Raw genomic sequence first — 25,478 nt, 5'->3', positions numbered from 1 at the left:
AAACAAGATTATTTCACCCAATGTAGGTATCAGATTATGTATTTTACACAAACAGAAGGAAATACATTTTAAAAATATAATCACATTGCAGAGCTTAATGCCATGATGTATTGCAAAAATCAAAGATATAAAACCAAGCCATTTAGAAGCTTTTGATGACAGGAGCATTAGCAGCTATTAAATATGATGATGTATGTTTCATCTCAAACTGCAAAAGGTGCTGAGCACTAGGTGCAAGTAGAAAGATCACCCATCATCTTCTCCCCATCATACCAGGTCCCAGTTGATGTCAGAGGAGAACACGAGCCAAGGTGGATCTAGAAAGACCTTAATGAAAGCTCCTATATTTCATGTATCTGTCAGCTGCCATGGAATTAATAACGCAATTTCTCCGACAGGGCAACTCCCTAGGGCACGCATCTGTCAACTAAGAAGTCAAGTTTCAGCCTTCAGAACTTCTTTACCTGCACAAATCTGATCCTGGAAGGTACTGGGAAAATCGTGAATGAAGAAGTGGAATCAATCGAAGATCACACCACCTCTTCTCCCATCTAAGTCCTGGGGATGCTGGCCATGAGGAACATGATAACGTATCCTGAAAAACATTAAAAGGTTCTTCTCAGTTTTGAACTTCATTGTAAGTACTCAGCAGATTTAGAAAGAATGAGATAGACTTCAAAGACTTATATTTAATTTGGCAGTATTCCATTTTTTCCTAAATCACTTGTCATTAGTTTTAGTGAGCACTGGAAAGATTCTGAATAGGACCTCTAAATTATTCACAATACAACCATAATTCAGTAGTTTCCTGTGGCTCAGTACACATTTACATACATATCTTTTCTAATGATATCACCTCAAAACATGGTAATTGGGAATGGAATTTAACATGTGATGAAAATTGTCAAAATTGTCAAAATTTCATGCTGAAGTGATGAATATTTTAATTTTACCTACTTACAGAAGACAGTGCCTATATGAAAACTGAACTTTATCATGGTTATGATCACATCTACAAAGAATGAGTATTTAAATATCTTGAGCCTAATTTGACCAGCATTTTTAAAGAATATAGATTTGCATGAGAACTGCTTATAAAAAGTTAAATTATCAACATCTGTTTCTAAAAATACAACACCTCTTAGAATGCTTTATAAAATAGTGCTAATAATGATGTTATTTTTCTGAGAGAGCAGGATTCTTCAAAGTGCCTTCTCACAGCAACAAAGGATGAGGAAAAGGCTCAGGTATTTAATGCCTCCTTTACCATAATCTTTAATAGTAAGACTAGTTATTTGCCTAGTAGCAAACATCTGAGCTGGGAGACAGGGATAGGGAGCAGACTGAAGCCACCATAATCCAAGGGGAAATGGCCAGTGATCTGCCGCAGCATTTAGGCACACTCAGGTCTATGTGGCCAGGTGGGATCCACTGAAGGATAGCGAGGGAGATGGCACAAGAGCTCAGTGAGTCACCTTCCATCACTTACCAGCAGCAGCCCTGGCTAAACAGAGAGGTCTCAGTTGACAGAAAGTTGGCAAATATGATGCCATCTACAAGACAGGCTAGAAAGAGGATCTGGGGAACTACAGCCTGTCAGATGGACCTGGGGCAGGTTATGCAGCAGATCATCCTGAGTGCCATCCCACACCATGTACAGGACAACCAGGGAATCAGGCCAAGCCAGCACAGGTTCATGTGAGGCAAATCCTGCCTAACCAGCCTGATCTCCATTTATGACCAGGTGACCAATCTAGTGGATTAGGGAAAGGCTGTAGATGTTGTCAACCCAGACTTTAGTAAAGCCTTTGGCACAGCATTCTCCTGGAGAAACTGGCTGCTCATGGCTTCAATGGGTGCATAGTTCACCGCGTAAAAACATGGCTGGATGGTGAGGCCCAGAGAGTGGTGGTGAGTGGAGATACATCCAGTTGGTGGACAGTCATGACTGGCGTTGTCTAGGGCTCAGAGCTGGGGCCAGCACTGTTTAATATTTAATATTGATGAAGAGGGGGATCTAGAAGAGGGGATGAAGTGCACTGTAAGTTCACAGCTGACATCAAGCTGGATAGGAGTGTTGATCTGCTGGAGGGTAGGAAGGCTCTGCAGGGAGATCTGGACAGACTGAATCAATGGACTGAGGTCAATTGTATGAGATTCACAAGACAAAATTCCAGGTCCTGCACTTTCGTCATAACAACCCCAGGCAGCACTACAGGCTGGAGGCAGAGTGACTAGAAACCTGAACAATGAGAAAGGACCTGGGCGTGCTGGTTAACAGCAGCTGAACATGAGCCAGTGTGTGTGCCCAGGTGGCCAAGAAGACCATCAGCATCCTGGCCTGATCAGAAATAGTGGGGCCAGCAGGACTAGGGCAGTGATTGCCCCCCTGTATTTGGCACTGATGAGGCACACCTTGAGGGCTGTGTTCACTCCTGTGCCCCTCACTCCAACAAGGACATTGAGGTGATGCAGTATGTCCAGAAAAGGGCAATATGGCTGGAAAAGGGTCTGGAGCACAAGTCCTGTGAGGAGGAGCTGTGAGAGCTGAGGTTGTTTAGCCTGGAGAAAGGAAGGCTCAGGGAGACCTTATCACTCTCCACAACCACCTGAAATGAGGCCGTAGCCAGTTGGGGGTTGGCCGCTTCTCCCAAGTACCGAGTGACAGTATATCAACATATCAGTAAAATTAAACCTGCTGATTTACATTCTTTTTAATCTCAAATTTCTTTTTTTTTTTACTAGTATCTTCTATAATATAAATATTACCAAAATTAAATACACTTTATATTTTCCTAGAGAGTGCATTCTGTGTAAGATCTATGGAATTATAAAGCTTTACCAATTTGTACTTTGCTTTTGCATATATGTTCATATATCTTTTATGTATATGAAACAAAATATCACAATAAATATCATGTTAGCTGACCAGCAAGCTTTTCATAGGTAGTTCACTTATTTAAAACACTAAATTTCTGGTGAGAAATTCCACAGATTCAATAAAAATAAATAAATTATTGGCTATGAAGACTAAGCTAGGATGTTGTATTGAACATCTTGAATTTTTAATGTTTTCTCTCTGGTTCTGGGAACCTTTTTTACCTGTGATTAAACTTAGGGAAAAGATGAAATGCAGTAAAAGTTCAGGTACAAACTCTGGGCCTAGGTGTGGCTACAACAAAAATGTTAACCCTACCTTTAAACTCTGTAAACTGTTGACAAAAGACCAAAGTCTTGTCTACTCCAAGTTCTGAGTCAAAAGCCTCCTTCAAGTGAATTAAAAAGACTATAAATTAAGAAATAAGACTGTGGGTGTACGCCACAGAATCATGGAATGTCTGAGTTGGACGGGACCCACAAAGATCATCAAGTCCAGCTCTTGTCCCTGTACAAGACATCCCCAACAATCTCACAATGTTTCTGAGAGTTTTTTCAAACTCTTGCCCTCTGTGAGGGTGATGCTGTAACCACATCCCTGGGGAGCCTGTTCCAGCGTTCCATCCTCTAAGCAAAGGACCTTTTTCTAATATCAACCTAAGCCTCTCAGACACACCATTCCCTTGGGGCCTATCACTGGTCACACAGAAGAAGAGATCAGTGTCTGCCTCTCTTCTTCCCCTCACAAGGAAGTTGTAACTGCAATGAGGTCTCCCCTCAGCCTCCTCTTCTTGAGGCTGAACAGACCAAGCAACCTCTTCTCATGCAGCTTCTCCTCCAGATCCTTCACTATCTTTGTTGACCTCCTTTGGAGTGCTCTAACAGCTTTGTACCTGTTTTATACTATGGCGCCCAACGCTGCTCCCAGCACTCGAGGTGAAGCAGTCCCAGAGCAGAGCAGAGCAGAGCAGGACAATACCCTCCTTTGCCTGGGGTGGCAATGCTGTGCTTGATACAACCCAGGATAGGGTTGGCCCTCCTGGCTGCCTGGGTACTGCTGACTCATGTTCACTTTGCCATTGACCTGAACCCCCAGGTCCCTTTCTGTGACACTGCTTACCAGCTTCTCATTTCCCAGCCTGTCTGTACATCCAGAGGCTGCCCCTCCCAGAGGCAGAATCCAGCTCTTTCCTTTGTTAAAATTCATAAGTTTGGTGGCTGCTCAGCCCTCAGATTTGTTAAGGTCTCTCTGTAAAGCCTATTTGATTTTGAGGGAATCAAAAGTTCCTCCAAATTTTCTTGTATCATCTTCAAACTCACTTAGTATTCCGTTGAATCCTGAACCCAAGTCACTGATCAAAATTTTGATGAGCAGTGGCCCTAAGATACAGCAGAACCCCACTAGTGACCAGTCACCTAAATTCACTCTGTTTACTATGACTCTTTGTGTCCAACCATGAGCCAGGTGCTCACTGATCATGCGCATCCAGCTGTCATAATTCCTCCTAGAAAATATTCTGACAAAAATGAAGAGCTGTGGCGTAAGAGTTGTACATAACTTAGGAATTCATACAGAGGTTTGGTTTTATGAAGAACTCTGTTCCCCTGACAAGGGGACATGTCAGAACCACATCTTGGTCTTCACTTCAAAATTTAATTTAGGGTGAATTATAGGCTCATGATACCAGATTGTATTATTTAAACTGAAAGAAAAACACTTGGTTTCAGTAAATTATTGTCAGTTCAAACAGAAACTACAGCTCATCTAGATCAGTTTTGACATCTGCAAAAAAAGAATTCACAAATGAAAACATTTTTTTTATCATAAAAGCAAAATTAGAATTGTAGCAGCTAGTTGAATAAATCAGTTTAGGATCTACTGCCATAGCCTTTTTACATACAGACATACATACCTATATAGATTCCTTAGACAAGTTTGCTTTTGTTGTTGCTGCACCAGTAACGTGTATTTTTATTGTTATTTGATATCAATTTTATTGATATCTATTTATGAATTCCACTTCCTAAAATGTTCATAATTCTCAAGGGTTTTCCAGATTATAATTCTGTTTAAATCTGTGGCAGTGATATTTAAATCTGTGGGCTGCTATTTAAAACCTTTACTAGAAAACATGAAAGTACAATAAAACAAGATGGAAACTAAATGGTTGCTCAGTATGGCTTACATTTCTGGTTTTTAAATATTTTTTTTAAATTGTGTCCTATACTGGTTTATTTTTCTATTTTCATCTATCACAAAACCAAATACTGAGCAAAAAACCTTTAGATCTACATAAAATAAAGGAAAATTTGCATTTTCTGGCTAAGAAAAATTTTTAAAGGCCCTTGTTGCACTTCAAAGGTGTCTTTTATTAAATATCTGATCAGACATCTGTAGCATTTTATCCCAGAGACACTCTGCTCCACAATGTTATCCCACTTCAGGTAAGATTTCAAGTACACATTACCAGAAGTAGAACACTCTCACCTTAAAAATAGGCAAAAACATGCACCTAATAATCTTTTGAGAAAAGCTTTAGATAATGCATGCAACATAAGTAATGGAAAATATTCTCAAAAACTTTTCTCCCTTTTTTATAAATAGATATATTTTCATTTTAAGAATTTTAATTCCTATGCAGAGAAAAAAATGTAGAAGGAAAAACTTTTGCAGAATACCTGCTGCCCAAGTAAACAGTAATCACATGCATCAAGGCACAATCTCAGCTGTGATAATTTGCCACATTTAATTCCCTGCCATATTTTCTGGCTACTCTTTTTTCCCACTACAGAACTGTCTGTCTCCAGAGTTAGCTAGAGCTCCTCCCTGTTGATGTCCTTTATTAGTACTTCCACACAGCTATTATACTATAACTACTCTTCTGTGTAATTCCATCAAGGAGATTCAAGTTCTTACCGTGTTGTTGGGGTGGTAGTTGAGATGCAAACCACTGTCACAAAGGGGAGAGGATGTGCCACTGCTTTGGTCACTGGGGGCACCTAATACAAATACAAATTCACAAGAAAATTCTTCGTTACTCTATAATTAAAATTTGTATATGTATATATGCATTCTCCCCAAACCCAAAAAACTTCTATGATATATAACACTGATTTACTTTCTCCATTCAGCCAGTATCTGTTTTCTGGCTTGAGTGGATTGTCTTTGTAAGCTAAATGGAGGCTCAAGAAAACCTTTCCCAATGCTTTGATTAAAAAAAAGTTAATGTCTGCTTGGTAAGAAAAAAAATCCCACAATGTTTATTTCAAATTTGACAATAAAAGGGAAGTGTGAACCTTTTCTGTCAGTTTTTACTGGAAGGAATTTGTCAGATAACCCTTTTGTTACTGTCAGTGGAGTTTACACTTCTAAATGTACTTATAATGGTTTAGGAAATTACAGTGCTACTCCTCAAAAGTGACAAGATAGGACCCATGCAAATGTACATTCCTGTGCATCACTCAGGGTACTCTGTGGTACCACAGCCTTTTATAAAAGGGAGAAAGTACTGGGATATATTTTTATTTAAGAATACAGTGTTCTGATTTGTTTTCTTGTTTCATATAAAATTAATACATAGGCAAAATAAAAAGACAGTGTTCCATCAAATGTTTGTATAAAATGCTATTTCATTATTTAGATTATTTAATTCCTACAAACTTAAAATTAAAGGCTAAAAGTATTGAAATCAAGTATTTATTGTTTTGTTGCTTTAAACTTGAGTGATTTAATTTACTCTCTTAGGGAGCAAAAAGCAGAAGGAAAGCAGAGGTGGCAAAAGGCACAGGCTGATACATGAATATGGTTAGATATGCTGCAATTGTCTATCATCATGCATCCACACTTACAATTTAATATAATTAAAGGAAGACAGCTGTCTCTATATGGCTCTCATGGGGCTAGTTCACTAAAACTCAGTTTGGACTAAAACAAAACACTTATCATTCCAGAGTAATTTATTCTTAGGTAGACAGACATCTCCACCAAAGCCTCTGAATTTTAAACAGCAAAGTCCTCTAAATATATACACGCAATCTCATTTTCACATTTACAAGAAAAAACTCCCTGGGACTAAAATACTAGCTGATGCTCCCCGAAAAATTGATTTTAAATACTCTGCACCAGGACGTGAGCTATTGCAAACTAATGTAATTCTACTGTTTCACCTGCAACTTTACTGATTCACACCAGCCAAATGCCTAGTTATCTGGTTTTTCTACCATAGATAGCAATTTTTCTCTTGAGATCAGTCTTAACACAAGCCCTGGCAATAGGATCAACTCATATTTGGACACCAATGTTGATTGTAAAAGCTGCTGTCAATCACCCTCAATGAACAGTAGTTTCAGAAGCTGCAAGTGTTCATGGGTACTGAATTGAGGGTTCATTGGTCATGTAATAAAGGCTTACATGCACAATCTTCATTCAGTGGCAGTTTGAGAAAAGCAGGTGCTCTTTTCAGAAAGGACACAGTTAGGGTCACTTCTTCCCCTGCATTGCGAAGAACCTGTACCTGGAAAAGAAATAAAGGCAGACACCTTGAAATAAACTTATTATCAAAATGCATTAGCAAATGTAAGCAACACCACAAAACTTTCCCATATCAGAATGTAACTGCTTAGCAGTTTATTGCAATTATATTTGTTTGAGAAGAAAGCAAGACGTGAAGCTTGCTATGCACTTGTCTATTGTGTTTCTAGCCACACATACAGTTAATGGGGTGAGAGGGGCATTACCCTTCTGTATTAATACTGCCTTTGACCTGTGCAGACTTTCTCCTTGAAAATATTCAGCTATGTAACTTCCTCTTTCAGGTCTGGAATCATCCCCCCTAGCATGTATTTATTTTAAAAAATAAATACATACTTTTCTCTTTGCATATATATTTTCTCTTGTCTTATAAATCCTGAAGCAAAACAACAGCAGTAGTTTCCACAGCTGTACCATAATCCTATGAGCAAGTCTTTCCAACACTCAGAGTTAAATTTAGCTGAGGCGCTCCGGCATGGATGAGAGACCTAATCTTCATCACAGACACAGAGGAAAAGAACCTATTTTAAGCCTTAAATCTTAGATAAGCACAAGCTTAGGTTTCGCCAAAGGGCAGCTTGCATTTTGGGCATAGAATGTGCAAAGAACCTATCCAGTTGGGAATACTTTTAGCCTTCTTGTACTCTCCCAGTAGTTACCCTTTCGGCTTCTGTTCATCTTTATCTTTTGTGGGGTACAGCTGTAGACACCCCAAACATACAGCAGAGTGAGGGACTCCAGGCACCTCCCAAGAGTAGCAGTAAGGACACAAAGCAACTAAGCCAAATGCTGTATTAAATGGCTGAGGAGGAACATCTGAATTGGTTTATGAGAGCCAAGAACAACCAGATCTGCTTCAGAGAACAACCATTTCCTGTTCTGGCTCTGTAACTTCAAAATTCTTCAAGGGCTGATTTAATTTGGGTGTACAATAACAGAATGTCATGTCTCTCTGAGTGACTGTGTTCATACTGTGAAGAGCCAGATCACAGGCAGCTGAGAGCTGCTGTGAGAGCTGCTCCACAGTGAGACATTAGGCAGTCATTTTAAACTAGAACATATCTCCTCCCTTTCTCCTGTGTAGCTGGATAACACATAGGCAACTCTTCTGTCATGCTGCTGCTTGTGAGAAAGCCTTGTAAATAATTCATGAAGCACTGTTATTCTTTAATTATGCTTGTCAATAACCTACTCAACAGAGTTATTTACATGCATGTGTATAACTATACATTGGGATGCTTTCGCATGCAATCACTGCATTATGCTGTAAACTTAAAGTAATTCTTCAGGAAAAAATGTCAACTTTGCCTTCAAACACAATATTGCCTACTCCAGGCTGGTTGCCACAGAGGACTGAAATATGATGACAGAATATTTGATTCAGTAACTGAAATTCTAGGGTCTTTATTGTTTAAAATAGCACAATGGTAGCCAATGCACATTTTGCAGTTCAGTATGTATTTATAAGTATGCGTGCAAATAAACACAGAAACATCACAACAGATTTAATGACTTATAGTGCATTCAAAAACTTCATCTGTAACACAGAATCATGGAATCACTTAGGCTGAAACATGAGTCTCTTTGATGAGCTGTTCCCAGTTCTGATGCATTTTCTATCTTAAAATTTGTAAGCAGCAATTATTTCTTAGAAAGATGACTTTTAATGTGCAGAAAAGTAGACCAAGACTCTGAAGTCCTGAATTCAACAAGAGATACCATCCTATATCCTCAGCCTCCATAGAAAATTCATTCTTTTCCTCTCTTATGTAGCAGTCACACAGTTTAGCTTATAGGTATGTACTCTGTATTGTTTCAACAGATGTGGACAGACAAAGTGCAGGAAAATACAGCTACTCTCTCTGCTGTTAAAAAAAGGTATTTCTTTTTACTCAGGAACAGAGAATAAAAAAGTGAAGAAGTTATAGCATTACTAACTTTAATATATAAAGTCACCTTTTAAGATAAGTGGATATCATCTCTGAAAGAAGCTGAGACAATAACAGCCCTAAATTGTTCTTCCAAGAGTCTACATGATTTCCCTTGATAATATATTGCTTTATAAAGCCTGTAAGAGGCCATAAGTAGCCTACTGTGACTTTTTTCTCTTACCTCTCTCTCCCTCAAACCTCCTCATCTCATAGGATGAAAACTTTAAGCTGGAACACATTTCAGTTGAAATCAGCAATACTTATTCAGTGAAATATATTTTGGAGTGTATGAAGCATATAATCCAGAAAGTAACTAAATTTTGACATGCCGAATAAAGACTAAAGAGAGATAAAAGATTAAAAGAGAAAACTACTAGGTAATAGTTCAACAAAGAGCAGATGAGTTATCTATTCCATTTTCTTACTTTCTAGTCATTAACAATACCATTCTGGGAAATAAGGTTAGGTGAAGAAAATGAGCATTTAATTACTTTATTGTCTTTTTCTAACTTTCAGTTGAAAGCTTTACTGTTATTTTACATTCTTTGTCTTTAATTTACATATGAAATGAAAAATCAAATTACTAAAGATAATGCTAGCCACAAATAACAGTCTGTATCAGTACTGAATTTAAATTAGGGCCTCATTCCCACTGTGTATAAATGGTCAACAAAATTCAATATTACTGAAATACAGCTATATAAGAGATTTTCAGTTCATTACTGCTAATAAAGAAGCCATCTCTAAATTTGCATAAAATAAAAATATTTTAAACATTTTGCCATCCTGGTTGATGGCAAGTGGAATATGAGTCAACAGTGCCCTGGCAGCCAGGAGGGCCAACCACGTCTCCTGGGCAAAACATCTCCAGCTGGACAAGGGAGGGGATTGTCCTGCTCTGCTCTGCCCTGCACTGGGGCAGCCTCACCTTGAGAGCTGGGAGCAGTGTAGGGTATCACAATATAAAAAAGACATCAAGCTACTAGAGAGTGTCTAAATGGGAGCTATGAGGATGGTGAAGGGTCTGGAGGTAAAACCTTATGAGGTCGCTTGGTATGTTCTGCCTGAAAGTGAGGAGACTGACGGGAGAACTCACTGTGGTCTACAACACCCTCAGGACAGGAAGAGGAGGAGCAGGTACTGATCTCTTCGTTCCCAGGACCAGTGACAGGACTTGAGGAAACAGCATGAAACTGAGTCAGGGGAGGTTTAGTTTGGCTACCACTAAAAGGTTTTGTGTCCAGACAGTGGTTGGACACTGGAACAGCTTCTCCAGGGAAATGGTCACAGCACCAAGCCTGACAGAGTTCAAGAAGTGTTTGGACAATACCCTGAGGCACGTGGTGTGATTCTTGGGGTGTCTCGCACAGGAGTTGATGTTCTTGGTCGGTCCCTTCCAGCTCAGGATATTCTATGATCCTATGATGTTCCCTAGTATATAAAAAGATGTAACTGGACCCAAACTGTACAAAATTAACAAGAAACTTATTTTTGATGGAATACTAATTTTGATTAAATATAAAAACATGTTTTCAAAAATTTCATCAACAATGCAGCAACCCCCTGAGATGATTTTTATCATATATGAAGAGTTTGGCAAAGGTGAGAAAAATTCCCAGTGCTAAATCCAGGGAATATTTGTATGACAAAACTTTAACTCAGCAGTAGACCAAACATTTCCAATTTCCCACTACGTTATATATTCCCATTGTAGGCCATGGAGAAATTCCTTTCAGAAGAGATTTGGCAATTTCTAAAGCAATGTGTTCTAAATTGCAGAAAATGCATGACCAGACACCATTAAAAAGATTTGCTCATTGTTTGTATCACTGAAAGGCAATGATCTGTTTTATTTTCAGAGGCTATATAGACTATTCAAGATAGTCTATTCAAGACTAGTCAAGATAGATTTTTTTGTTAATATTTTTGAGATATTCTATGAAGCCTTAGATTTTAGGCATATGAATTTACCTAACTATGTCAAGTTTTAATTTTTCTGGTTAAAAGTGAATAATAGTAACACTTAATATGTTGATATAGAAGTTTCATGGACTAAATGATGAAAAGATATTTAGTACCGCTGTTAATAGTTTATTTACCTTTATGTTTTTATTTCAGCTAGTGAATAATACCAGCTATTCATTTGTTGGTGCACAGCATCTAACAAAATCATCCCTGTAACAGGAAAAAGCCATGACACAGAAAAATCTTAACATCTCCTCATCAACATTATGGCTACATATATCAAATTCCTGCTGCTGTTTTAAAAATCATATTTCTTTTTAATTCAGAATGAGTACATGTGGAAAGAACTATACAAAGAGAAGCATTAAATATTGTCAATAAACTTTGTTATAAAAAGTATAACCTTACTAACAGTGGGACCAAGAATTAATTTACTTCTATAACAAATAGCCCCATATAAATTTAGGATGTTCGTGAATGAAATGATATAGGTAAAAAACCCAGTTGTGCATGTCTGAGCCAGTAGCTGTGTGAAATAGTGACAAGAGAGTCAGAGTTTCTGGAGCGACAGTGACTATAGTTTTATGCAATTACTGTAATGACTGTAAGGGGGCTATTTGAATGAGTAAATTTTATGGTGATGTGTGATATTGCTGAAGAAAATATCTACATAGTAACAACACTAATCCAAATTTTTAATAATGTCTACAATGATACTGCCTTTTAAAACCCTTTTAAATTCCCAGTTCAAGAAAACATTAGACCATATGCTGAAGTCTCTCTCAATATATTCAGGAAAGCAATGAAGGGTGAAGTCCGTTCTGTAAGTATTCTTTCCTGAATAAGACTGTAAATCCCCTCTCAAATTACCAGTGAAATTTACCCACCAATAAACTGGTAAGGATTTAAAACAGAACACTTATTTAGATCCCAAGATCTATATTCTCTTGAATTGAAGCAAATTTCACTCTTCAGTTTTTGAAGAAAAATTCAATTTTTTGGTGAATACCTTGAACTATACAGATTGGGAAAACAGAAAAAAAAAAAAAAAAAGAAAAGGTAGAAGGCACCTTTCTAGCCACTCTACAGTTACACAATACCCAAGCATCACGTCCATCAGCAGATAACAAAACACACATTTTAACACAATCACACAGAGGTCAAAACCTACAAGGCTTTATGCACACAACTGTCTTGAATTTGCCTTTATTTTAAAAATCTACTGCTTTATTTAGTAAATGCACCATGTAGTTAATACAGAATTATTAGGAACACATCAATGCATAGTGAGTTTTTAATTCCTATGACCTAATATTTATCACAGTATTTGCCAATAATTGAAGTTAATAAAGAAATATATTATCAAGAGATATCAAAATCAAAAGCTTCTTCCCTTCAAAAAATTTCTCTTTCCAATATACAGAGCAAACTGTGTATGGTGTACATGGCTGTATATAGAACACAATTTTATGACAGAAGTTCCTATTCGGGCTGCACAACTAAAAGCATACTTCAGGCTATAGTTTGACACTATCACAATTGTACATTTTAAAGTTTTTGCTGTCTGGCTCCAAACACCATGTTAGATATTTAGACACAAACCCAAAGGGCTGCACACTAGAACTGGGGGCTATCTCAAACAAGGGGACAGGAACTGCAGGGCAGAGTGGTGCACTTCCCAAGAACACAGGAAGACATGCCCTTCTATTCTGAGCTCTCTTCTGCTTGTATCCTGCTGCTAGCACAGTTTTGAAAAAGTGTAGGGGGATGCAGTAACATAGGAATTTACAGCAAAGACACCCTCCAGTGCCCACCACTAAAGAGTTATACTGAAAAGTGCAGATAGAGGTTTATGGACCTGCAAGATGACGAAGCAATGGAATTGAAGCAGGGCTTGCTTATTGAATGCTCCAGCTACTAAGGCACTACACAAAACATCATTTCAGAGTAACATACACAGAGATTCAGGGTTTGATGCTTTTTGACAAGTCCCATCAGGCTGGCCACTTAGAAGGAAAATTACTCTTGATCCCAGGTGACAGCACACGTTTTAGCTAGACCATTAGGTGGTTTCTCAGATGTACAGTATCATACCAGTCATCTTATAGATATATTCAGGCTTCCTTCATTGATCCTTGCTCTACCTACTTTCACAGGCTCATGGGCTTTAGACACAGAAGTACCAGAACATGCAACCTTGACACTGTATTAGTAGAAAACGAAATGATTCTCCTTTAAAAATAGATTTCACCATCTTTCAAGACTACATGCCAAGTAGGCCGCTTATATTAGCTAACACTGAGAGACCTGTACAGAATTTCCTTCACAGGAATGACTAAAATAATCAGATGCAAGCAATATGAATAAGTGTACTGAGGAAGTAGGAGAAAGAGATTAATTTAATAAAAATTTACAGAAAACATAATAAACCTACAAAATAAAAGACATCCACCAGGCTATAGAAGACCAAATATAGATCACACAGAGGACATAGAATCCTGACAGTTTATTTTTTCTAATTAAAACGAATAATAGTAACACTTAATATGTTGATATAGAAGTTGTATGGATTAAATGATGAAAAGATATTTAGTACTGTTGTTGCTAGTTTATTTAGCTTTATTCAGTGCACAAAAAGAATATGATTTCAAACTTTTACATCTAACACTTGTGGAATGCAGCACTTCCAAGTTTGTCTAAAAGATCTGACTGCAGCTTTCTGGAACTCTTTAACCTTTCTTATGTTCCACCATCAACACGAAAATGTTTATTGCTTTTTCAGTCAGAATAGTAGCATGCTGCAACTAATTATTGCTTAGCTGCATGTTTATATAGTAGTGCCTAAGCCAAAGGTATCAATGCAAAAAAAAAATAAGTCTGCAGCATTTTCCTGTTTTTCTTCCCTTAATCTTAGAATCAATAATATCACTCATAAAAATACTGCTATTAAACGCGTAATTTGCATTCTTAAGTCATATACCCTAATTTTGAATTCTGTTTCTTTAAAAGCTGCACGTACTGGTCATCATAGTTCATAGTAAATAATTAGAAGGCCATTACTCCAACACACAAACTACGAAATGCAAGGAATTAAAAAATGCTATGTATTCCAAAACTGAGAACATACCCTGGAGGCCATGACTCATAGGTCATATGGGACATCACGGGTCCTTGAACTGAAATATTTCATACCATATTCTGAAACACGAAAATTAACAACTCCTTAAATAGATCCCAACTGTAATACACTATTTATCATGATCTGCCAGTATATTCTTTGAATCATCCCAACTGGCGGTTGATTCTAATGCAAATGTTCATTTCAGTATCAAACAATGGGTCCTGTTAATGATTCTCAACCTATGGACTACTACATGTGTGGGACTGTGGCCCATTGAAGAGATACACAAAGATGCATTTAATAGCCATTCAGCTCTGCATGATAGGCAGCTATTCAGGACAAGAAAATACCTATGCAAACACCAAAAAAAATCCCCAAAGAACTAGAAGACTTCAAGCCAAACTCTTTCCAAGGTTTATGAGCTTTTTTGGTGTATCTATTTGTAGTGAGTACATGCCAGAGTTCAGAACTGCCTATCTTTGTTTTCACATTATCTACTCCATGAATGGCTCTACTTCTCCAGGATTATTCAACCACAGTAAATTAACTTTGTAGTTACACAGGAACTAGTTACAGAGTTCTCCACTTTGAATACTCACAGATGTTCCACTTGTTAAATGTGATTATGTATTCGGCTGCTGGGCACTTTCTCTCTGTCGAAGCTAATTCACGAACACATATTTTCAAATTAGATATGTAATGGCTTCCAAAGCAACTGGCCAAGAGGAACAAGATAAATCTCTTAAAAACACTGAAAATGACAGAAATGCCAATGGAATTTTTCCCAGTGTGCTTGAAATTAAACAGCAAGTAATTTACTTTTTTTTTTTTAATATGAAATAGGAAACTTGAGTACTTTTGGACAATAAAAAACTTTCAGGTAGTTAAAGCCTGTATCAGGAATAGTGGCCAGCAGCAGTAGGGAGGTCATCCTTGGCCCTGGTGAGGCCACACTTTGAGTGCTGTATGCACTTCTGGGTCCCTCAGTTTGGGAAGGACATTGAGACGCTTGAGCGCATCCAGAGGAGGGCAACAAGGCTGGTGAGGGGCTTGGAACACAAGCCCTGTGAGGAATGACTGAGGGAGCTGGGGTGTTTAGCCTGGAGAACAGGAGATTCAGAGGTGACTTTGTCACTCTCTTCAACTCCCTCAAGGGTGGCTGTAGTCAGGTGGGGCTTGGTCTCTTTCTCCAGGCAGCAACTGACAGAACCAGAGGACACAGTCTTAAGCTGAGCCAAGGGATATATAGGTTGGATATTAGGAAAAAGTCTTTTTACAGAAAGGGTGATAAAGTACTGGAATGGTCTGCCTAGGGAGGTGGTGGAGTCACCGTCCCTGGATGTGTTTAAAAGACTGGATGTGGCACTTGGTGCCATGGTTTAGTTCAGGTGTTAAGGCTGGGTTGGACTCGACGATCTTGTAGGCCTCTTCCCACCTAGTGATTCTGTGTGATTGTGTGATTCTAACTGTGTATTACAACTCTATGAGACTTATAAAATCCCCACTTGTATTTAGGCAACCTTCTCAACTCCACCATTAGTCAAATGTTATAAATCCAAAAGCCTAATTCAGATTCCAACTAATTTGATTCACATGTATGTTTCATCTTCGCATACAACACACTTTCCTTACAACTGTATATATGGCAGTAAACTTCTCATCAGCAGAGCTCAGAAATTTACACAGGATCCAGATTTTTTTGGGATCAATTTAATCAACATTGTCAAAACCAGATGTTTACCAAAGCTTCTTTGGGAGAAACATGTGAACCCCTTAAGCAAACAATACCCCTAAAAAATGGGAGAGGCCTTCACACCAGTGTTGCAACAGCACCTATTGACTTCTGCACAGCTTTCCACAGGCTCGCACAGCATCGTTTGTGCAGTGATGTGTACAGCCAGATGAATGATAGGCTTTCCCATCAATCTACAGAGGATTTCTAATTTAAGATACAAGATTTTTGGACTTCATAATAATTGGAAAGCAACCATGATGGTAGTCTATGCTGACAATGTCGTTTGGGGTTTTTTCTCCTTGCAATTAGTTATGGAGAATATTAAGAAAAATCTATCAACATCTGTAGCACCTAAACCACATTTTAAGTAGGCTCCAGAGGATTTGCACATTTGCCGTCAAAGATGCATGACATAAAAATTCAAAGAATTTTTCTTTTCTTTTTAGCATGCCATATTTTAATACTTAGATTATATGTAGGAATTCTTCTGACTCATCATATCTGCACAAAACCCTGGCGGAATCAATCTTTATTACTCATACAAATAGTATCATTTTAGCAGATTTTAGTCCAATATAATATAAAGTGTTGAGCATAAGCCAGAACTGTAATTTACAAATTATTTGCAGGCTACCAACCAATCTTTGATGGTGCTATTCTCTAATAATGGTTTCAGATAGTAAGAGATCAATAAAATCATCTTTAAATGAAAGCAGAAAAATTTAATAAAACACATTCTCTTGGACAAAAAAAAAACCCTAAAAATTATTTAAAGTAGGTATAATATACACCAACTAAATATCCCATCACAGATTTCCCCAACATCTATTTGAGCCAGCTTTTGATTACCATCCATCAACCTGCAAAAAATGACAGACTATATGGGAATAACACTTTCTGGTGATAAAAGCTGACCCAAACAAACAAACTTTGCGCTGTATACAGGCCAGAGCTTCAGTCATTAAATTACTAGTTAATGAAATGTGAAAACCAGCACAACAGGTAATAATATCAGTATCTCCTATGTAGAATATTAAGATTTTGCTCGTGGTCTGCAAGTGTTACAGCACACAATGCATGATAATGCAATGACTATTCTAGAAGAATATAGAGTGTATAACACATGATCTATCCAACAGTACAAGAGAAAACAATATAATCCAGCACATAATCATGAGCTGAATTGAAGAAAAACATTGTATATCATCTCTCAAAACCAAAAGCCACATTTTAGCAATTATCCAGGAAAATCTCAGAAGAATGACCTAGCACTTATGACTCTCCACTCCCAATACAAAAGTCACATAAATTATAAAATATAGCAAAAGGCTAAAGACATTACCCATGTTACATAAAGAAAAAAAAATCAATATTTACAGGATAAAGCACAATTTTCCATTTATTTGCATGCTTCCTAGACTTACCCAGTTACAATTCAAATGATGATCACTAGAAACCCTCTTATGAATGGATATGTATTTTTCTTCTGCTGGAACATATTATACTAAAAAAAAAAAAGCTTCATACAGAAGTTTTGCTTTTTCAACTTTTTTAAGTAAGGGTAAAAATCGAAACAAAGTAAAAAGTGGAAATGCTTTTTCCCAGTAAACTGTGACAGAAACTAGACAATAACTTGAAATTAGGGTCTTCAAATTTTACATGTAATGTGTACTCCTCAAGGAGAAGAAATAATTCTAATTAAATTATTCATTTAAAGATTTTGGACTTCTTTCTTTTCATAGTTGGTCATAATGGACATTTTTTTCTTATTATAGTAAGGATTTTGAATGGTTTGAGCTTTTTAATCCTGATTATTAACAAAACAATGAAACTGCTTAATAATCTATTAAATATATAAGAATCTCCTGTTCCTTTTAGTCAAATTGTTCTTACAATTCAAATTTACCAGGAAAAAAGTGCCCTCCTGGTTGAATTCTCTATGAAATTTCTAAGACAGCTACTAAACAAGCACAATTTTTTATGTTTACAATTTTTGAATGCCTCATTAGTAGTATTCAAAATATATATACATTACCAGACTGTATAACATGTCAGCTATTGTTCCTGTTCCTAGTGGTTGAAGAGTGAAAAGCATCCAGTTGACACAGTATTTTGAAGTTCAGTCTTAAATTTTAAGACATTCTATGAACAGACATATGTCTATAATTGCTGAAAACAATATAAGTGTTGCATGGCTTGAACATTTTGCCTGACTATGCAGAGCTCCAGGTCTGGAATAAAAAAAAAAGATCATTCCCAGACCAAGAGTTTGCTCACACTAATCTCATTGCAAGGCTGGGGTCAAACACACAGCTCGTAGTAAATTTCACATTTACATATTCAATATAAAATTTGCTGTTGGCAAATATGACCTTAACATTTAGTTTTCATGAACAGTCACAGTAATCAAGCACCAGAATATAAATGCTCATGAAAAATGAATAAAAAGTGGTCCTAAAGAGTTTGAAATCAAATTCTAATTCTATATTTGAATAAATATTACTCTACAAACCTATTCTTATTTGTTCTGTTTTGAATCTTATCAACTTCAATATGACAAAAAAAATAATTCCTGGACAAATTTGTATTTGAAGTAATGTTTTAGATCAATATAAGCAGTTAATTCTTCTAAGCTTCTTGGCTGTTCAGGATCTAATCTCTGAGAAAGTTCTTTTAGTACTTCAGGGAAAGTGCCCAGTGGGAAAAGTTCTCAGCTGAGAAAACACATAAGAATTCTGTGATTCTGTAGCATACTTTCATGCCATTTAATGCAGTAGCAGTTTTTCTGCCCCAGATTAATTGCACTGCATCTGGTTGAAGTTGAGAAAATTACTTTGTTCTTCAAAAATATTTGTAAAAAAGAAATTCCCCAACTCAATATGATATGTAAATTTATAATTGTAGGCAAATACATATGTATTCGGCTAAACTGGGATCCAATACAATTATAATTTGAAAATTTCAGAAATCATAGTTCCTGAACATTTTTTAAATAATTTTCATCAGTGTCTAAATTTTAAAGGCAAAACTGGATTTGGAGGTACTCATGCTGTATTTTAATTAACTGGAGTACATTTATAGATATTTTGGAAACAAAAAAGATTAGCATATAACACCAAATAAGTAAAAAAGATTCATATTTCAGCACAATGACAAAAAGGTGCTGAATTACAGTTTTAATCAGTTTATAGCATGAGGTCTTTGTAACTTTCAAAATTAAGCATAAATCTGATATATTAAGCAAAACTGATTAGGCTACTTATCCGATTGCAACCCTTATTTTACTTTTTCTTATTTTCTTAATTAAGCAATAACACCACAGAAATCCATTCCTGCTAGCAGTTAATTACCATTTGAGACTATAAAATCTTATAAAAACAATAATTTATCGACTATTATATAGAGTGAATGTGTTTTCGGAAACAAAATTTGCAACATCAACAATAAAAGAAAACCAAAATGATTTGTATAATTCTATTACATTGCTGCTAGGTTATTATGCAAGAATATTACAAATGAGTGCATGAACTACAGGTCTCACTTTTAGAAAGTCCAAGCCTCTCAAACCTTAATAATTCTAGTTTTATAATTTTCTCTGTGCTCTCTTTTTCTATAAAAATTCAGAAAATAAGAAAAACACTGCTGATGCTACATAGCTCCATGATATTTAATGAACATAATATACAGATGCTTTGACTCAACAAAGCCCCATTTAGATAGCACTTTCCTGTCAAGATATAAAGATCCTGGAATACTGAAAGCTGCAGTTGTAGAAGTAAAATCAAAAATTTAAATGTCTTAAAGCTTTCAATTTCCAAAGCTCCCAGTGTTTTAATTGGGAAAAGAAGAAAAGAAAAAAAAAAGAACCCAACCAAAGACTCAAAAACTTTGTTTCACAGATTTGTTGTTGCCATTGTTGTGTAGGTGATTCTCTTTACCCTAAAACCTCACTTATTGATTGATGGAAAGATGCTTTATAGTCTGTGAAAACTTGCAATCTTTAATGGTGATGGATATTTAAACAAAATATTTTATCTGTTAGCATTCATTATGGTAAACTTTAGCACTCACCAACACTTCTCTGCAATCACTCATTCAGAAATCACACATGACCTGAAGTGCACAGGGGATTTTGAATATGTTTTGTATTTGATTTCCCATATAAACATGACCGAACAAACAATGTCAAAAAAAACTCAAGAAATCTGAAAAATGGTGGAGATTTGGTGAAACATGCCTGTCTATCCATTTACCATGTAAGTACTTCATACTCAGAATAGTATAAGAAGGGAATGCATTTCAGAAAATCTAGAAACATCCTCATTACTTCCTACTGCCAGTCAATGCTTAAATATGGGAGCTTATTGATGTAGAACAATCCCTTGAAAATTCCTTTTAACAGGTCAGCACAATTAGGATCTTTTAAATGCTCTCAATCACTACTGGCTTGACAAGGGCAAGTGAAGCGGAATAGAGCTATGAACATTTCCTAGATCACATTTAAAGATATATGTCATTATCCTGGTAATGCCGATTCAGCCTGAGGAGTGACTATTTCCCATTTTTCTCAGAAAAGGATTAATAGCACAGGGAGGTAACTCTTGCAGGTGTCTGCCCAAAAATCTAGAGAATGTGTAAAGCACAGGGAGGTAACTCTTGCAGGTGTCTGCCCAAAAATCTAGAGAATGTGTAACTGGTTTAATTTTTTACTGAAGAGCTTCTTCCCTCAGTAACCAAACCTGCACAGAAGTTCTTCTTGTGACCTGTGAAACTCTTACTACTGCAAGCTATTTTACTGGCCACAGTCTTTCAAAACAGCTAACAAGAAACAGGTAGTACCAAACTGAACTTGTATAACAGCATCAGTACTATCAGGGCAAAAGGAAAAAAAGACCAAAACCATCCAGAAATAGGCCCAGTTCTGACAAACAGATACCAAAACACCAATACCATACTGTACCATACTAGTGGTTGAGAAGTATGGGGTGGGCCATCTGGAAACCTCCATGTATCTGGCTGGAACAGGCCAACACTGGATACTATTGAAAAATTATACAGAGGCCATTCTCCTTTCCTTTCCTCTTCCTCCTCCACCGAACAAACTGTCAAAAGACAAAGACCCAATGTAGAGAAAAAAAGACCTAAAAATATGTACAGGTGTTAGATAATCCCTGGATTAAAAGCTTTTTCCTGGCACCCACTTGACTTTACTATAGTGAGAACAATGAAATTTCTGAAGAATTAAATCAGGTATTTTAACTCCTGGAAAGTTGTCAGAAGACTATGTGTGTGTGTTCATTTGCACTTCTTTGAGCACACCTCCTACTTGTGACTCCTCCTGGCTAATTAATGAGTACACCTGCTCTAGTCTTCCCACTGCTCTCTCAGGTCCACATCAAGCCATTAGAAATACAGAAGTTGCCTTTTGGAGGTGAACATTTGCTTTCAGTCTATATCACATGGTTGTTACCTGTTTAAAGAAAACATAACTGGTGCCAGTTGGACAGTATTTTCTAGTCCTTATGAGTAAATGAAATCTTCTTAATAGTGACCAGAGAAGATAATTTCCATGCCCATAGGAGTTTTCATTTTTCCTACATTAAATTGGAGTGTTTTGCGTCTGTTTAATTTTTCTACCTTTTGGAGGCTATGCCCAGAAAGAAAAACACTGGGTCCCAGAACTAAAGTGTAATTGAGTTTTAGCTCCACAACCAGGAGATGCTGTGCAGAATGAAATATTCCAAAAAATCTTTTGGAGGGTAAAGTGCACTCACGTACAAATAAAGATGAAAATATTTCTATTTGCTTTGTAAGAAAGAAGAGAAACCTGAGCCTTTACAGTAAAAGTATCAATGTAAACAAGGTCACAAACAAAGCATATTTGATGGTACACTTTAAATCCACTCCTCAACTGTTTCTTTTCTTTGCAGCTCAGGCTTTCAGAATTAATAGACCTGCATGACAAAGGAGGAACCAAGGACAGTTATTTGAAGGATGTTGTGCCGTAACTGGTGATTCAATCTTGCACTCTATCCCACTAAACCCTAATGGATTTTTGCTTTGAGGAGCGTAGCTATGTAATAAGGAAATAACAATATTAATCATCTAGGCTTGGTATTAGTCATGACGGAATATTCTACTCCCTTCTATTAAAACTCAGCAGTAATGATGAGTAGTTTCAAAAGATGAAATCTTAATAAAATTACTAATAGAACTACAGGTATCTTGAGAAAAAGAAATGAAAATATAAATTAGGAAGACTAGAAACATATTAACATATTTTAAAAGTCTGACATCATAGTACTTGAATAAATTCAAGTTTTTACAGAGTTTGGCACAATTAAAACACTAATAAAACATAGCTAAAACCAGATTAGAAAAGCAGATGAACACACATTAAGAATACTGCTCCAGGATATATCCAGATTCCAGGAATTTCCAATACAGAGCTGAAAACAGCTGAAACAGGCTATTTACAGCTGTTAGGTTCTTTTCCACTTGATGGGCACTTATTTCAAATCAGTGCTGAAATATTTGACAGATTATTATTAGCTCAAATTTCATAACTATGAGGATATTCAATAACAGGTATTTTCATTAATTATATCAGGATAGCTAAGGTGACATCAATTTATTATTATTATTGTTGTTGTTATTGCTATTGTTATTGTTATTACTCAAGTCTTAGATAGCAAACAGCAGCTGTATGGAAAAAGTAAGTATTGGATTTCCAGAAAGTTTAAATTTCACTTTTAAATTCAGAAGTTAAAAGCTGCAGATTGATTATAATCTTAGAAGCACTGGCTGTGCAGCTTCCACATTTAGAGTCGCCATTCTGTCTAGAGGGGAAAGGATTAAATGGCTGTGCCACGAGTTATAAAGTACAGGAGAACATGAGAAAGTGGTAATCTGTGTTTGCAGGTTGCTATTATCACTTCATGAAACTGCAAAATATTAATGCAGAGTTACTTTTCTATAACAGATTCAGAAGTACTTAATAAAATTCAGAGAGCTAAATCCTATAATAGTCTAGGTCTCTGTTTCATAGTTAAGGAAACAAAGATAAGATAATAACATAATTTACCAAAAGACACATCTGTAAGGTCAAGATGGAGGGAGATTTCAGATCATTTGGTTTCCTGTCTTAAAAATACAATATGCTCATTCTTCTGCTTAAAAATATTTACAAGAAACATTGCCAAAGCTATTCAAATTGAGTTTTAAAAATGAGTTTTAATGAGACCATAATTTTAAGAGTAAGAGTTTCATTAGCTGCAGATGATTGCAGTTAAGCAGCAACAATCCCTGCACTGCCATTTTCACATAACATAAATGACTCATGGAGAGTTAGCACAGTTACAGCTCTGCTGTGAATGTTGGGAAAAGGGGGAAGCAAAAGATTCAACACAGTGCATGAGGACATCTCACATCAGGTCATTCTTCTGGAAAAAAATGGTGTCTTGTGCAAAATGCAGGCAGTGCTTGAAATGAACCACAGTGCTACATACTGTAGTTACCTTTGCATAAAATCCAGCAAAGCCTGAATATCTATTCTGTCTTTATAGCTACCTGCAACTACATGAGCTTTTCCTGTTACTTTTCAAGGAAAGCCCAAATGCCACGTGAACTGACACATGCAAGCTGTCATTTTTCATTAGAAACATTCCCTGAATGTTCTCCAAATAGAAGAAATAAGAAATTACTTCATACCCATAGTCATTTAATCTTTTCTATTTCCTAAGACAAAAAAAAACCCAGATGCTAAGATGCAAAGAGATATGCAACCATAGTTATTGATACTATCTGAGATGTTTCATTCACAACATTAAGAACAGAGACAAAATTAAACACATCAGCCTTCATTCAACTGCAATTCTACCTTGGCTCTAGATGATTTGGTGCACCACAACCCTGAGCAGCAGATCCAACACAAGGTTTTTGGTAGTATCCAACAGAACTGACATACTCTCCTACTCGTAGCCATTTACAAGTGTCTCAAGGACCACTCTCACTCTCTTCCAGAATCTTGTCCATTTTTATTGACATAGTTGCTAGACCCAGAACCATCAACAACATCCATACAACCATACTGTTTGTGCTTGTCTATCCAACTTTAAGTTTGGACAATAAATGAAGGTAAAAGCTAGAAATACATTAATTTCCAGCCTTAAAAATAATCATTTCTATTACGGTGGATAACCACATCCACTAGGTCTGTGGACTGACAAGCTGTGCATTGTTTTGTTAGACCTTATTAATTAGACAGAAGCCAAAACTCATAGATTTGTCTGTGAATAATCCTAATTTCAGCCTTTTAAAATTCTTGTTGAAAATTTTAAAGGAGAGTCTACTAAAGAAATAATTAAAACATTACTGAGTAAAAAGTGCACAAAGTTATGTAATTAAACAAATATAATGGACTCTTCTCCTACATACAAGTTCATATTGCATTTTTGGGCTGAAACTGCCAGTTTGAGAGGTGCTGAGAGATATTTTTTTATGATAAATTGCTATAGTTTATTTTTTTCTGCAGCCTCCTCCTGTATTGACACTTCACCTGAGAGACCATGTCTTTACCTCATCACATGAGAGCACTAAGACTGAAGCAATGTTATGCTGCACTTAGTTGGGGCTCTTTACAACCCAAGAGAAACAACAAGCTGACAGTCAGTCATGGATAGAAACCCATCATGTCCTTTCATGGTATGAACAATATTTTCACCTTCTACAAGCAGAAAACTAAGCTCAAGATTAAGGGATTCACCTAAAGCTAAAAAAAAAGTAATCAGAAAGGAACCATGTAAAGAAATCCAGTAAGGTACACTAAGAACTGAGTAAAACTACCTATCTAGGTTTATGAGAGTCTATTAGTCCATCTATCTATCTATCTATCTATCTATCTATCTATCTATCTATCTATCTATCTATCTATCTATCTATCATCAAGAGTAATGAAAGACAATAAAGACAACAGAGTGCCCACAATGTTAACTAAGATCACTGTTCATTGGGGAAGATTCTCCCTGCTATTAAAGATGTCATGAGTTTGATTAAACTACCTAATTTTGAACCTCAAATCATTTTATATACATAGTATGGTTATTAGTAAAGCAAGATTAAATACCAGGGTCGACTAATCATCAGTTTCATACAATAGGCTGCAGTGATTATGCCACAGATTTTTTCACTGCAGAGCTATGAAGATATGACATATGTTTAAAAAGTTTCCATAAGCAGCAACATATTTTGCATGTAGGAGAAGTATAAATGCTCATTAGAGTAACACTGTAGATAAAAGTCTGGATTTTTTACAGGTAT

The 25,478-nt window shown here is 36.5% G+C and overlaps 1 protein-coding gene across 2 annotated transcripts in view; it reads right to left on the bottom strand.

Moving 5' to 3' along the window:
- The window catches only part of SNTG1 (syntrophin gamma 1), a 318,609-nt gene that overhangs the window by 101,174 nt on the left and 191,957 nt on the right, over window positions 1–25,478 (bottom strand). For both annotated transcript variants that reach the window (XM_030971023.1, XM_030971024.1), the window contains exons 8-10: window positions 7,289–7,391; window positions 5,795–5,877; window positions 465–595 (exon numbers count right to left, since the gene is read on the bottom strand). In XM_030971023.1, coding sequence (XP_030826883.1) covers window positions 465–595; window positions 5,795–5,877; window positions 7,289–7,391 — 317 coding nt within the window. The remainder of the gene's footprint in view (window positions 1–464; window positions 596–5,794; window positions 5,878–7,288; window positions 7,392–25,478) is intronic.

This window comes from Camarhynchus parvulus, chromosome 2 (assembly GCF_901933205.1).
Source record: "Camarhynchus parvulus chromosome 2, STF_HiC, whole genome shotgun sequence".
NCBI lineage: Eukaryota > Metazoa > Chordata > Aves > Passeriformes > Thraupidae > Camarhynchus > Camarhynchus parvulus.
This window is presented reverse-complemented; position numbering and strand designations above follow the sequence as displayed.